Below are 12,283 nucleotides of genomic sequence, written 5' to 3' on the forward strand. Positions count from 1 at the left end.
TATCTTTTTACACATCCCGCCTGAACTGTGTGTCCAAGACACCCACAGCTTTTTCACGAACCAGCCTGATGCACCTATCCATACATACTCAGCCATGCACATCCCTGACATGTGTCCTACTCTCTCTTCCCAGTTCCTAAAACTCCTCTGACACCGTATGAAGTTTCATGTTTCTGAGACTGCTAGCGCCATTATTCTTCCCACCTCCTTGGCCTTGCTGATTTTTTTAAATAACAGCTTTACTGAGATACAATTCATATGCTATACAATTTTCCCATTTAAGGTGTATAATTCAATCAGTCTTAGCATGTTCACAAAATTGTGTGATCATCACCACCATCAATTTTAGAACATTTCGTTCAAAATAAACCCTGTACCCTTTTAGCCATCATTCCCCACCTGCTCCCGTCCCACTAAAATGTACCCTATGTCTACTGTATATTCGATACTATCTGTCCATTAGACAGGCACACTTGCCCTCAGGCAAAACCTGTGTGACATGTTTTCTTTACCCACTCAGAGGCCCAGTGTGGCAACTGTCTTCTAGGAGTGATGGGAGGGAATGACCATGGTGGGAACAGCTGGCTTCCCTAACTGTTCACCTGGCACCAGGCCCTGCACTTACACTTCACCCATGTCTCAAAGAGATGCTATTAATATTTCCCACAGTACAGCTGAGGACAAATGACTTGCCCAAGGTCACAAAGCCAGTAAGCGGCTGAGCTGGGATTAGTTCCCTAGTGAGCTCTGCTCTGTCCATATGTTATCTCTGCCCATACACTCCATGCACTGCTGTCACCTTCTAGTCCCACTCTCCTCTGTTCTCATTAAGGTCACCATGACCTCTAAAAAAAGGTCACCATGACCTCTGAATGGTAAAACCAAGTGGAAGGCTGTCTGACTTTACTTCAATCTCTTGGCCACATTTGGCATTCATCACTGTTTCTTTTTCAGGTTCTCTGCTGGGGCTACCCACCTGTTAGGGGATGCCTTTCACCTTTCTGGAAGGACCCCTTTCCTGGGGGAGGGTCCCATGTTGAGCCTCTCCTCTTCTGACTCTATGCTCTCTCTTGGAGACAGCAGCCACACTACTACCCTGATTCCCAAGGCTGTATCCCAAGTTCACACTCACTCCAGAACACCAAAAATAGCCTGCACATCATCACTCAAATGGCTCACAGATCCCTTAATCCCATCTTTTCAGTCTTTCTCCAAAGTTCTTTTCTACATCCCACCATCATTTCACTCTGCCACCTACACAGCTGCCTATGCCAGAGATGAGGACATCAGCTTTGACTTTTCCTTCCTCCTCAGTTCCTTATCCAACCCCTCAAGTCCTATCAATTCCTCTTCCTAAAATTCCCCCATGCTCATCCTTGCCAATGCCAAAGGCAAGCTGTCATCATCTCTGACCTGTATTGCTTACAAAACTCTGCAAATTGTTCTTCCCACCTCTGGTATGGCCTCCACCTCCAATCCACTTTTCACACTGCAGGTACATTCTAAAGGACAAGTCCAATAGTTTTACCTGCCCATCCCTCACTCAGGACAAAGCACTTCCTCTACAGCTTTTGCAATCCTTCAAGAGCTGATCTCTGTCTTACTCTGCAGCCACACTCCTAGCCATACCACGACTTGCCACTCCCAGAAGACACCACTTACATTAGCATTTGCAGTTTCACGTGACTAGAGATTGGCCAAGCCCCGCCTACAGTATTGCTTTCTTCTTCCCATAAGACACTGTCTTTTGTGAAAAGATGTTGAAATGCAGAAGGAGATGTTGTAATGAAGACAAGGAACTCAGAACAAAGAGGGATAAAGTGTTCTAGAAGACAGCCAGCACATCATACATAGGGACTCTCAATTATGGTCCCTGAGTATCTAATTCACTAGCTTTCCTCCTCCTGAATATTAATTATATCTCTTTACAAGAAGAAGGAGATGGCCTGACTGGCCTAGGTGCCTCCATTCCAAATTAGAAAACTGGCATCTGGCATCCATCAGCTGAATTGTGACTGCATTAGCTAGCCATATGCTTTTCTCTATTTTCCAAGTTCCTAGTAAGAAGAGAGCTAATCCAAAGAAAAATCCTGCAAACAATGACCACCCCAGTAGCAATGAGAACTCCTTAGACTCATTCTGATCTAAATACCATTTTCCAATAAAAAGAACCAGGTATCTGGGGCACCTGGGTGGCTCAGTTGGTTGAGCATCCAACTCCAGCTCAGGTCATGATCTCACGGTCTGTGAGTTCGAGCCCCACGTCAGGCTCTGTGCTGACAGCTCAGAGCCTGGAGCCTGCTTCAGATTCTGTGTCTCCCTGTCTCTCTGCCCCTCCCCAGCTCGTGCTCTGTCTCTCTCTGTCAAAAATAAATAAACATTAAAAAAAAAAAAAGAACCAGGTATCCTAAAAGAAATGATGACAGTAGGTCTGGGTCAGGAAATGTATGAGATAAAATTAGAACATACTGTGGGGTGCCTGGGTGGCTCAGTCGGTTAAGCATCCGACTCTTTATTTCAGCTCAGGTTATGATCTCACAGTCGTGAGATTGAGACCCGGATTGGGCTTCATGCCGGATGTAGAGTCTGCTTAAGAGTCTCTCTTTCCCTCTGCCCCTTCCCCACGCACGTATGCTCTCTCGCTCTCCCTCTCTCGAAAAAGAAAAAATTGAACATACTGTCATCTCGGAAGTAAGAAAAGCTCTCAAGGGCCACAGGGTTGTGTCATAAAGACTTGACAGCCTGGGGCACCTGGGTGGCTCAGTTGGTTAGGCAACCAACTCTCGATTTTGGTTCCAGTCATGGTCTCACGGTTAGTGGGTTCAAGCCCCAAACTCTCAGTGTGGAGCCTGTTTGGGATTCTCTCTCTCTCTCTCTCTCTCTCTCTCTCTCTCTCCTTCTCACTCTCTGTCCCTCCCCTACTTGCACATGTGCACTCTCTCTCAAAATAAATAAACTTAAAAAAAAAAAAAAGACTCAACAGCCTATTGAATAAGCTCCCACTGGACAAGGGACAATTCAAGCATCAATACAAAGATAGAAAGACAACAAAAAATATCAAAATCCATGTGTGCATTATGATACTATACAAACAAAAAGACCAAACAAACCTCATTAGTCATCTTTGAAGGATTTTGGAGAACCAACTCATTGTTTTGAAAATTGATAAATACAGGAAAGAACCAAGCATTTATCCTATCTTGCTTATACAAACTGTATTTTAGGGTTAAAATTGGTAGAAGTTTCCAATCATAGAAGTATTCAAGCTAGCAAATGCAGAAGGAAACATAGGATTAGAAAATCACCATTTTGTAACACCTAATAAAATAATGGTTCTAGGCAATAAATGTCCATGATTCCTTATGTCACAAAAAGAGAAACAACTAGATATTATGTGTCTCCCAATGGAAGTACAAAATCACCTACTAAATATTCTTTTCAAAAAAACTGAACTACAATCTGATCAAGCCTCTAAATCTAACTACCATTTTACAGGAAAAACATGGACAGAGGAACATGTTCAATTATAAACACATCAAGGATGGAGTCAGCAAAACTGAGATGCAGGGGGAAATCCATAAATCAAATGACCCAGTTTCTTCAATAAGTAAAAGGAGGGGTGCCTGGGTGCCTCAGTCGTTTAAGTGTCTGACTTTGACTCAGGTCATGGTTTCATGGTTCGTGAGTTCAAGCCCCGGGTTGGGCTCTGTGCTGACAGCTCAGAGCCTGGAGCCTGCTTTGGATTCTGTGTCTCCCCTTTTCTGTGCCCCTCCCTTGCTCACACTGTGTGTGTGTGTGTGTGTGTGTGTGTGTGTGTGTGTGTGTGTGAAAAATAAATAAACGTTAAACAAAATTTTTTTTTTAATTTTTTTTTTTAACGTTTATTTATTTTTGAGACAGAGAGAGACAGAGCATGAACGGGGGAGGGGCAGAGAGAGAGGGAGACACAGAATCGGAAGCAGGCTCCAGGCTCTGAGCCATCAGCCCAGAGCCCGACGCGGGGCTCGAACTCACGGAACACGAGATCGTGACCTGAGCTGAAGTCGGACGCTTAACCGACTGCGCCACCCAGGCGCCCCACAAAATTTTTTTTAATAAGTAAAAGGAAAAATAAGAGACAGAGAATCTATATATTAAAAGACCTGAGGCTCCTGGGTGGCTCAATCAGTTAAGTGTCTGACTCTTGGTTTCAGCTCAGGTCATGATTTCACAGTTCATGAGTTCGAGTCCCACATTAGCTCTGCACTAACAGTGCAGAGCCTGCTTGGGATTCTCTCTCTCCCTCTCTCTCTCTCTGCCCCACCCCTGCTTGCTCTCTCTGTGTCTCTCAAAAATAAATAAATAAACTTAAAAAAATTTTTTAAATAAAAGACCTAAGGGGCGCCTGGGTGGCTCAGCTGGTTGAGCATCTGATTCCTGATTTTGGCTCAGGTCATGATCTCACGGTTCATGAGATCAAGCCCCATATCGGGCTCTGCACTGAGAGCACAGAGCCTACTTGGGATTCTCTTTCCATCTCTCTCTGCCCCTCCTGTATTCGCACATACTTTCTCTCTAAAAATAAATAAATAAACATTTAAAATGAATAAATTAATGAATGAATGACCTGAGACCGCATCAACCAGTTAAAATGTATGGATCATATTTGGATCCTGACTGAAAAAAATCATATGTTTTTTTCAAAGTTTATTTATTTATTTTGAGACAGAGAGAAAGTATGAGTAGGGGAGGGGCAGAGAGAGAGAAGAGAGCAAGAATCCCAAGCATGCTCCGCACCAGTGCAGAGTCCCATGCAGGGCTCGAACCCATGAACTGTGAGATCATGACCTGAGCCGAAGTTTGATGCTCAACAAACTGAGCCACCCAGATGCCCCTGAAACATATCATATTAAAATAAACACAAACATCTGGGGGGCACCTGGGTGGCTCAGTCAGTTAAGTGTCCAACTTCAGCTCAGGTCATGATCTCGTGGTTCGTGGGTTCAAGCTCCATGTTGGGCTCTGTGCTGACAGCGCTGAGCTGCTTGGAATTCTCTCTCCCTCTCTCTACTCCTTCCTGCCTCTCTCCCCCTTAAAAATTTTTTTAAAAAATCGGAGGTAACCAGAGAAATCCAAACACTAAATGGATATTAGATGATATTAACACATTATTTTTTCTTTTACAGGAAGAATAATAGTGTTGCAGGGTTTTTTAAAAAATTAGTCACGACCTTTTTCAGAGATATTGAAATATTTACAACTGAAATGATTTGTTGTCTTGGATTTACTGCAAAATAATTTAGGAGTTAGGGAGCAAGTAGAGCTATTATTGAAACAAGACTGATAACTGTCATGATGACAAGAATCGATCATTGTTGCAGTTTATGATTATTACTTATGGGTTCATTCTACTATTCCTTCTAGTTTGTAGATGTTTGACAATATCCATAGCAAATAGTTTTAAAGAGAAAAGAGGAAGGGAGAAACTCCAGAGGCCAGAACTGGAGCCTCGCTCACACCTGAATTTCCCACATCCAGACAGACAAATTAACACCAATGCTCTTAGGCTGAACCCAGGGTCAAAGCTAAGAGTTCAGGTTCAGAACTATTATAATGCCTGAAATAGCTGCTTGGCTTGTTTATATGGCCCAGTGGCTGGCACACAGTAGGCCTTCAGGAAGTGTTTCTTGAACGAGCAAACAAACATTTGAACACTGAAGGAACACTATATATGCTCCTAACGTCCGAAATACATCATACAACCCAAAATTTGGCAGGCCTTTGTGGAAGGTGGTGCTCCATACCATCAGTATCTGCTCCCACAGTCGATGCTAAGGAGTCAGAGGCTTCCTCCCCTGGGCTAAGCCTCTTTTTCAAAACAAGGGTCTGGGTTCCCAAAAGATTTGTACCCTTGTCCCCCACAATCTGCCACCCAGGGCTTCTTTTGGTCCCTCTGTCCGGCCCAACAATTTCTGCCTTGACATGCTGGTCTCTCTGCCTGAAATGCTCTTCCCCCCAGCTCTCTGCATGGCTGGCTCCTTCTCATTGTTCACATCTCAGCTCAAATATCCTTATCTCAGCAGGGCCTTAAGCCGCCACACTCTCTAAATAAAGTTCCCTTGTGATTCTCTATCACTTCTCCACTGTCACTTTCATGGGTATTGTCTTCAATATGTAATTATATATTTACTTCACTTTAAAATATCATTAACAGGGGTACTTAGCTGGCTCAGTCAGAAGAGCATGTGACTCTTGATCTCAGGGTCATGAGTTCGAGCCTCATGCAGCATGTAGAGATTACGTAAATAAATAAAACTTTTTAAAAAATAAAATAATAACAGCAGCTAACACACTGACTCAGCACTTACCATGTGCCAAGTTCATGCTAAGGGCTTTATATGAATTATCTTGTTTAACCTTCATAACCAGGCCATGAAGTAGGTGCCGTTATTAATACCATTTTACACATGATAAAACTCTGGATAGAGATGTTACATGGCCACAGAGCCATGAAGTAGTAAAACTACATTTGTAACTTCTATGCAATACTGATCTCTTAATATCTTCCCCCTGCCCCCACTGACCTCCATCCCCAGACTATGAAGGTCAGGAGAATATCATGCCACAAAATATCTCAGCCCCTATCACAGTACCTGGCATAAAATATGTGCTTCGTAAGTATATGCTGAACAAATGAAAACATTCAAAGTAATACTGTATGATTTCTCTTTGTGTATCTCTGACCCACCTCCTCTTCCCTAAAATTCCCAGCACAAGACTCAGCTCCCAGAAGGTTCTATACATATCTAGAAACACTCAGAGTTAAAAAGTGCTTCTGAGACCAACCAACTCTGCTCCCTAAGTTCACCAAAAAGATAGGACCTCTCCGGGTTCTTTCCCCTACCTCTGAGTATAGACTATCAAGCAAGATGGACAATGGAGAACATATGAGCTTCAGAGGTCCTAAGAGACTGAGTTCTAGCAGAAGAAATCAGTAGCAGAGGCCCTTATGGAGTGGAATCCAGGGAGGAAGGCTAGGGTATGGTGGAGGGTATGCACTTACCCTCTGCCCAATGCCCTGTGCCTTCTGGGAACTGTCCAACACCTGATGCAGATTCTTTGGAAACCTCGTCACTTCAGGACACACCTACTGATCTCACTAAGGACCAAAAGCTTTGTTAGTCTCCCCTCCCCTCTCTTCTTTCCCCTGGAGATAGGAAGGCAAAAACACCCAGCAACAAAGTCCGCTGGTATCAACTTCAGAAGAAAAGAACTTTATGCAGAGGATAATGGGGTTTCCGGTCACTCCTGCTTCTGGTTATCCCCAGCCCCTGAAAGTTTTGAGCATCTCCAACACACAGGATCCCAAGAATCCCAAATTCAATGTTGAGAAACTTCTAGGTAAGAGCACAGACAACCACAGGAAATGTAACTAGGTGTAGAGGACAACATTCTAGGCTAGCATGACCACAAAGAGGCTCTAACATGGGGTGCTACTGGGGCTGGGCCTTGAAGAGTGGGAATCACTGGGTTTCATGGAGATGAGAAGGACACAGAGGGAATGGCAGGTGAAATGTAGTGGAAACAAGAGCTAGCATTTATCTAGCACATATTCTGTGCCTGGTGCTGGGCTTCATATTCACATGTAAAAGCTTGTTCACATGTAAAATCTTATGAAATAGTTGATGATAATATACCAGATGAAGAATCTAAGGCCCAGAGGTGTTAAATAACTTGTCTAAGGTAATCCAGTAATTACCAGGGCTGGAATTCAAACTCAAATTTGTCCATCCCTGGGGTCCATCACACCATACGCACCAAGAGTCTCAGGGTGGAATGGCTTGTGTGAGGGAGAGGAGTATGTATGGAAGAGCAAGGGAATCCTTGAATGAGACCCTAAAGATCTAGATGGTATGCCACAAGGCAGGCCATGTGCTGAGCAGTGCTGCAGGAAGAATGCCCTAACACATTTATGGAGGATAATGGTGGAAGGGGCTGTTGGGAAGATGGGAACCCAATGCCCCCAGAAGCTCTACACAAAGAGGAAGGACAGGCAACAGCATGAGTGAGGAAAGCCTAGAAAAGAACAAGTTTGCCAAATGCCAGTTGGTAATCAATGGTGTTCACCTTCGGATTTAAGCAAAGAATGATCTCCTTCCAGTCCCAGCCAGTCCACAAAACTCACATTGAATGCCAACTGTATGTCAGGCCCTGCCCCTGGCAGCCTCCCTCATTTCTCCTCCTTTTCCCAGGGAGGAAAATCAGGTGGCTGGCAGGCCCCTACAACCCAGCACCCTGAAATGCTCTCCTCTCTGTCCCACCACCACTCTCAAAAGGGAGAGGAGCAGCTTTTCTTGTATATTTATGTTAAAATCACAAAGTCCACAATTATTGTATTTTAATTTCAATAAGTTTTAAAATTTAAAGATTATTTATTTTCACTTTGCTGGTCTAGTTTGCAAGATAAACAATAGCTGATTTTTAAAAATTGAATTGTCTTTTAACCTCAATAAGTTTTTGATGAGAAAAGTGTCTCAGGATGGTAAATCATCTTCCCCCTCCAGCTATCAACCATGGGGCCAGCAGTACCTCTGCTCAAGGCTATCTCTTGAGGATCAGGAATGAGAACTTACATCCCAGCCACAATGCCCTTCACTATCACCTGGGAAAGTGGGGACGCAGGGACACTTCTAAATCAGTGAATCTGATGCAGCTGTGCCTTGGGGAATCAAAACCAGTTGAGAGTGGAAGAAAGGGGAACTCATCTTCCCATCATTCTTGTGCTTTTTAAAATTTTTGTTCCAAGAGCAACCTTCTTGCTGAGGAGGTGGGATTTATTAGCCAAATACAAGTATAGGAACTTGGAGGGTCACCTCTTGCTCTCCGAATCACTGACTTCAGAAGACTCTGCACAGCCAGTGGTTCGGGGATGGGAGGAAACTCTCACTAGGTTGGCTCAGCGATTCCCCAGAAAGGCTCACCCCGCCGACCAGGACTAAGACACAGTGATCCAATATGCCTCGATGTATGTCAGGAGGGAAGTGGAGGACTTTTCCGCTTAGGTTTCCTAAACGTTGCCACGGGGCAGTTCTCCGGCCACGTCAGAGTAAAGAGGTTTGGATGGACACCTCTCTCATCGACCAACCACTCTCGAGAGACCCTCTTTTCCAAACTACACGGTAGGCATAAGGGGGAAGAGGCTGCCCCAAACGGAGGCTAACCACTGTTTTTCCTTTTTAAAGACTTGGTTGCGTTTGGGCCCGCGCGGAGCCGCAGGTCGAGGCAGATTCCCTTCTGGGGCCCCCGCCATCGGCCCTTGCATTCCCAGCGAGACCACTTAGGCCCTTCGAGAACCCCCGCCTCCGGCTTCCCCGCCCAGATCTCGGAACCCTGAGGCCTGGGCTAGTCTCCTTGCCGGCCTTTCAAGGCCCAGCCGTCAGGCCCCGCGGCTCACCCTCGAGCGTCTCGCACTGCACCAGGTTGAGGTAGTCCGCCTGGCTGAGCACCCCGGCCTTCAAGCCGCGCACCAGTCCCTCCAAGTAGCCATTGTCCACGTTGAAGTAAAGCTCCGGGAAGAACGACATGGCTGCGGCGCGGGCGGCGAGACCGGAGAACCCCGATCGGCCGGCAGACAGCACGATTCCAAGATCAGCTGACGCAGCGCCAGCAGCGGACTGTCAAGCAGGTCAGGTGATGAGCGAACGTATCACGTGACCACAATGGGGCGGAGCCCTAGTGGCGCCCGACTTCCGGGTGGTTTCCTACGAAAGCATTGCGCAAGTGTGGGCCCTCTGGCGCCTGCGCGGCTAGGGTTGGCTTGCCTCTCGCGTCGGGGCTTGACCTGCTTGGAGTGTCGGAGGCCGGCCGCGTGGTGGCGCACGTGGCCGCGAGGATTCGAGTGGGCCCTCTAGCTTTCCAGGGTCTGGTAGACCTGGCACTAAGGGGCAGGAGGAGTTAAGATGGGAGTGAGTGGTGGTTCTTATGCTTGGAAATATTCCAGACTGTTGAGTCAGTCTTCTCCCGAAAGGAACTACGGTTGGCGGCGGGGGGAGAAGGCAGGCTTCGCTGGGGTCGCTCGTCCAGTTAGCTGCAAGCCGACCCTAGAGCCTAATGCTTACTGGCCAGCCTGGAGTTACAGCCCCTATGTGCACCGCGCGCTGCACCCGCATTTATTGTACAAGATTATGGAAGGCTGGAGCCCGGCCCTTCTCTGGCTCCCCAGCTGTGCCTGGCACCATGAAAGCATGCATGTAAGTGATTCAGATGATGGTAACCTAGACCCTGCGGTAGGTGTGTGTGTGTGGTTTCTTGGCTTGGCGGCAACCCCACCCCTGCTGTGACTTCCATGACCTCCCTCCTCCGACGGCCACGTTCGAAATAACGCCACAGCCTTGGGGTTGGTCCCAACCTTTATTCGCTACCCCTGTCCAGCCTCGACCCCGCGTCGGCCCACTAGGTACGGCTGCAGGGGATCGTGGCAGTACCCAGCTTGCGGCAATAGCAGAAGGCGTTGAAGAAACGGCAGTAGCATGTGGCACATGGGTCGCAACACGATACCTGGTGTCCCAGACAGGACTCCTGCAGCCTTACACAGCGTCGCGGGGAGCGTGGCTCGCGGCCCTCCGGATCTAGTACCTACAGGAGTTGGGGAGCAGGAATGTAGGCATGGGCCTCCAAAGGCAGGTGCAGGGATCTCACCTACCTCAGTCCAGGCTGGATGGCAGTGGAGCATGGAGAGAATGGTCTGCAGTATCACCTCAGGTGAGGGTGTCATGAGGTGGAGAGTGGGGATGATTGTTTGCCTGATGTCCCCTCCCAAGGTCTGTGGCCTCACCCCTTTCCCTGAGCAATTACCTCTGTCAAGGCCTCAGCCTCCTGTAGCAGAGCTTCTATGGACTGTTCTGCGCTTGTCCGTTTCAGTGGAGGCTGCTGGCCCAGGCCTGGAACAGATGATGTGAGGCCAGAGCCCTGCCCGCCTCCCCGCACACCCCCCTCCCCCCATGCACAAAACACCCACCTCCCAGGTCTGGGATGGGAAAGGGGGAAGGAGGGCTCATACCAAGCAGGATAATTTGTGGCCAGAGATATCCAGGCTCCACCCCTGCCCATACTGACCTGGCAGCTCTGGGAACAGGGCCTGGTCAGGCCTTCTGATGCCTTCCAGAGGGGCCAAGCCCCTCTGAGCTTCCTGCATAGGGGGAAGTGTCAGCAGCAGGGCCCAGCTCAGCAGCACTGCAGTCAGCATGACCTGACCATCAGGAAGACCCACCACTTAGTCCTTCCTCATCCTTGATGCACCCTCCAGGTGCCCTACCCCAGAGAGAGACCTCCCAAAGAGCAGGAGTCTCTGCCCAACCGGAGGACTTACCTCTGCTTGCTGGATCCTTGCCTGGAGAGTTTCTGGCCACCCTGAGCCCACAGCTTATATGTCAGGGTCTAATGAAGGCCCCACACGTGACTGCTGCCTTCAGCCAGGGCATGAAGGTGGGGGCATAGCTCAGGCCTCTCTCCCTACACCTGGGTTTTTGGGTGCTCTGTAAGAGGGGTGCCCAGCTCTAATTTTTGGTGAGGTCCCCAGGTGCTAATCAAAGTTTGGGAACAAGAGAGGGTGCCCAGAACCCCCAAATTTCTGCAGGACAGGGACCTGGGTAGGGATGGGGAGGTTGGACAGGCTGGAGCCATTAGCAATAACAAGGCAGGCAGCCCTGAGAACTTAATTTAATTTGTGGCCCCGGAGATGCTCACTCAGACCCTGTGTGGCATGTTGTTTCCTTTGCTTCCAGGAATTTTGGTCAAGGGCATTGAAGAGGGTGATGGGCCAGTGGCCAGAGTGGGGTGCAGACCTAAACCCTGGGGGTTTTTTGGAGGGAAAAAGGAGGGGAGAAGTCCACTTAGCCAAAACCAGGCCCTCCTGCCTCCATTCCTGGTCCTCCCCCCTCCCCCCCGTGTCCCTCCAAGCTTCTCCAAGACCCCCACCCTTGCTTCTTCTCCCAAACCCTTTTCCGCCTGGGGTTCCTGGAAGCCAAGGAGGCAGAACGGACTGTTCCCTGGGTGGGCGAGCAGCTTCAAAGTAAAAAGCTTTCAGGCCGCCTGTCTCATTAGTGCTAATGGCTGTTCCTTTCCGCCCTGCTTTGTCAGGCCTGTGCCCACGCCTGGTCTCATCAGCATGAGGCCAGGGTGAGGACTGCCCGTTTGTGAAGATGGTAGAACACAAAGGACCCCACCTGCCTCTGCTTTCCCTCTCCCCTCTGGAGGCCTCTAACATACACTTGCCCATCAGGGAAAGGGGTACAGGCTGAATCAC

General features: G+C 48.0%; 2 protein-coding genes across 2 annotated transcripts in view; both read right to left on the bottom strand.

The window, feature by feature from the left end:
• The window catches only part of ATP6V0D1 (ATPase H+ transporting V0 subunit d1), a 39,555-nt gene extending 29,915 nt beyond the window's left edge, over window positions 1–9,640 (bottom strand). Inside the window, exon 1 of the mRNA XM_047078571.1 lies at window positions 9,434–9,640. Coding sequence (XP_046934527.1) covers window positions 9,434–9,563 — 130 coding nt within the window. The 5' untranslated portion in view covers window positions 9,564–9,640. The remainder of the gene's footprint in view (window positions 1–9,433) is intronic.
• Window positions 9,641–10,385: 745 nt separating this feature from the next.
• AGRP (agouti related neuropeptide) lies at window positions 10,386–11,825 on the bottom strand. The gene is made up of 3 exons (XM_047079239.1): window positions 11,095–11,825; window positions 10,834–10,919; window positions 10,386–10,614 (listed from the first exon to the last, which is right to left on the bottom strand). Exons 1-3 carry the CDS (start codon window positions 11,222–11,224, stop codon window positions 10,432–10,434), a joined length of 399 nt encoding a protein of 132 aa, XP_046935195.1. The 5' UTR covers window positions 11,225–11,825; the 3' UTR covers window positions 10,386–10,431.
• Window positions 11,826–12,283: the final 458 nt, after the last annotated feature.

The sequence above is a fragment of the Lynx rufus genome, unplaced genomic scaffold (genome assembly GCF_022079265.1).
Source record: "Lynx rufus isolate CCGP_SWC_20201006 ecotype Redwood Valley unplaced genomic scaffold, mLynRuf1.p SCAF_16, whole genome shotgun sequence".
NCBI classification, from domain to species: Eukaryota; Metazoa; Chordata; class Mammalia; order Carnivora; family Felidae; genus Lynx; species Lynx rufus.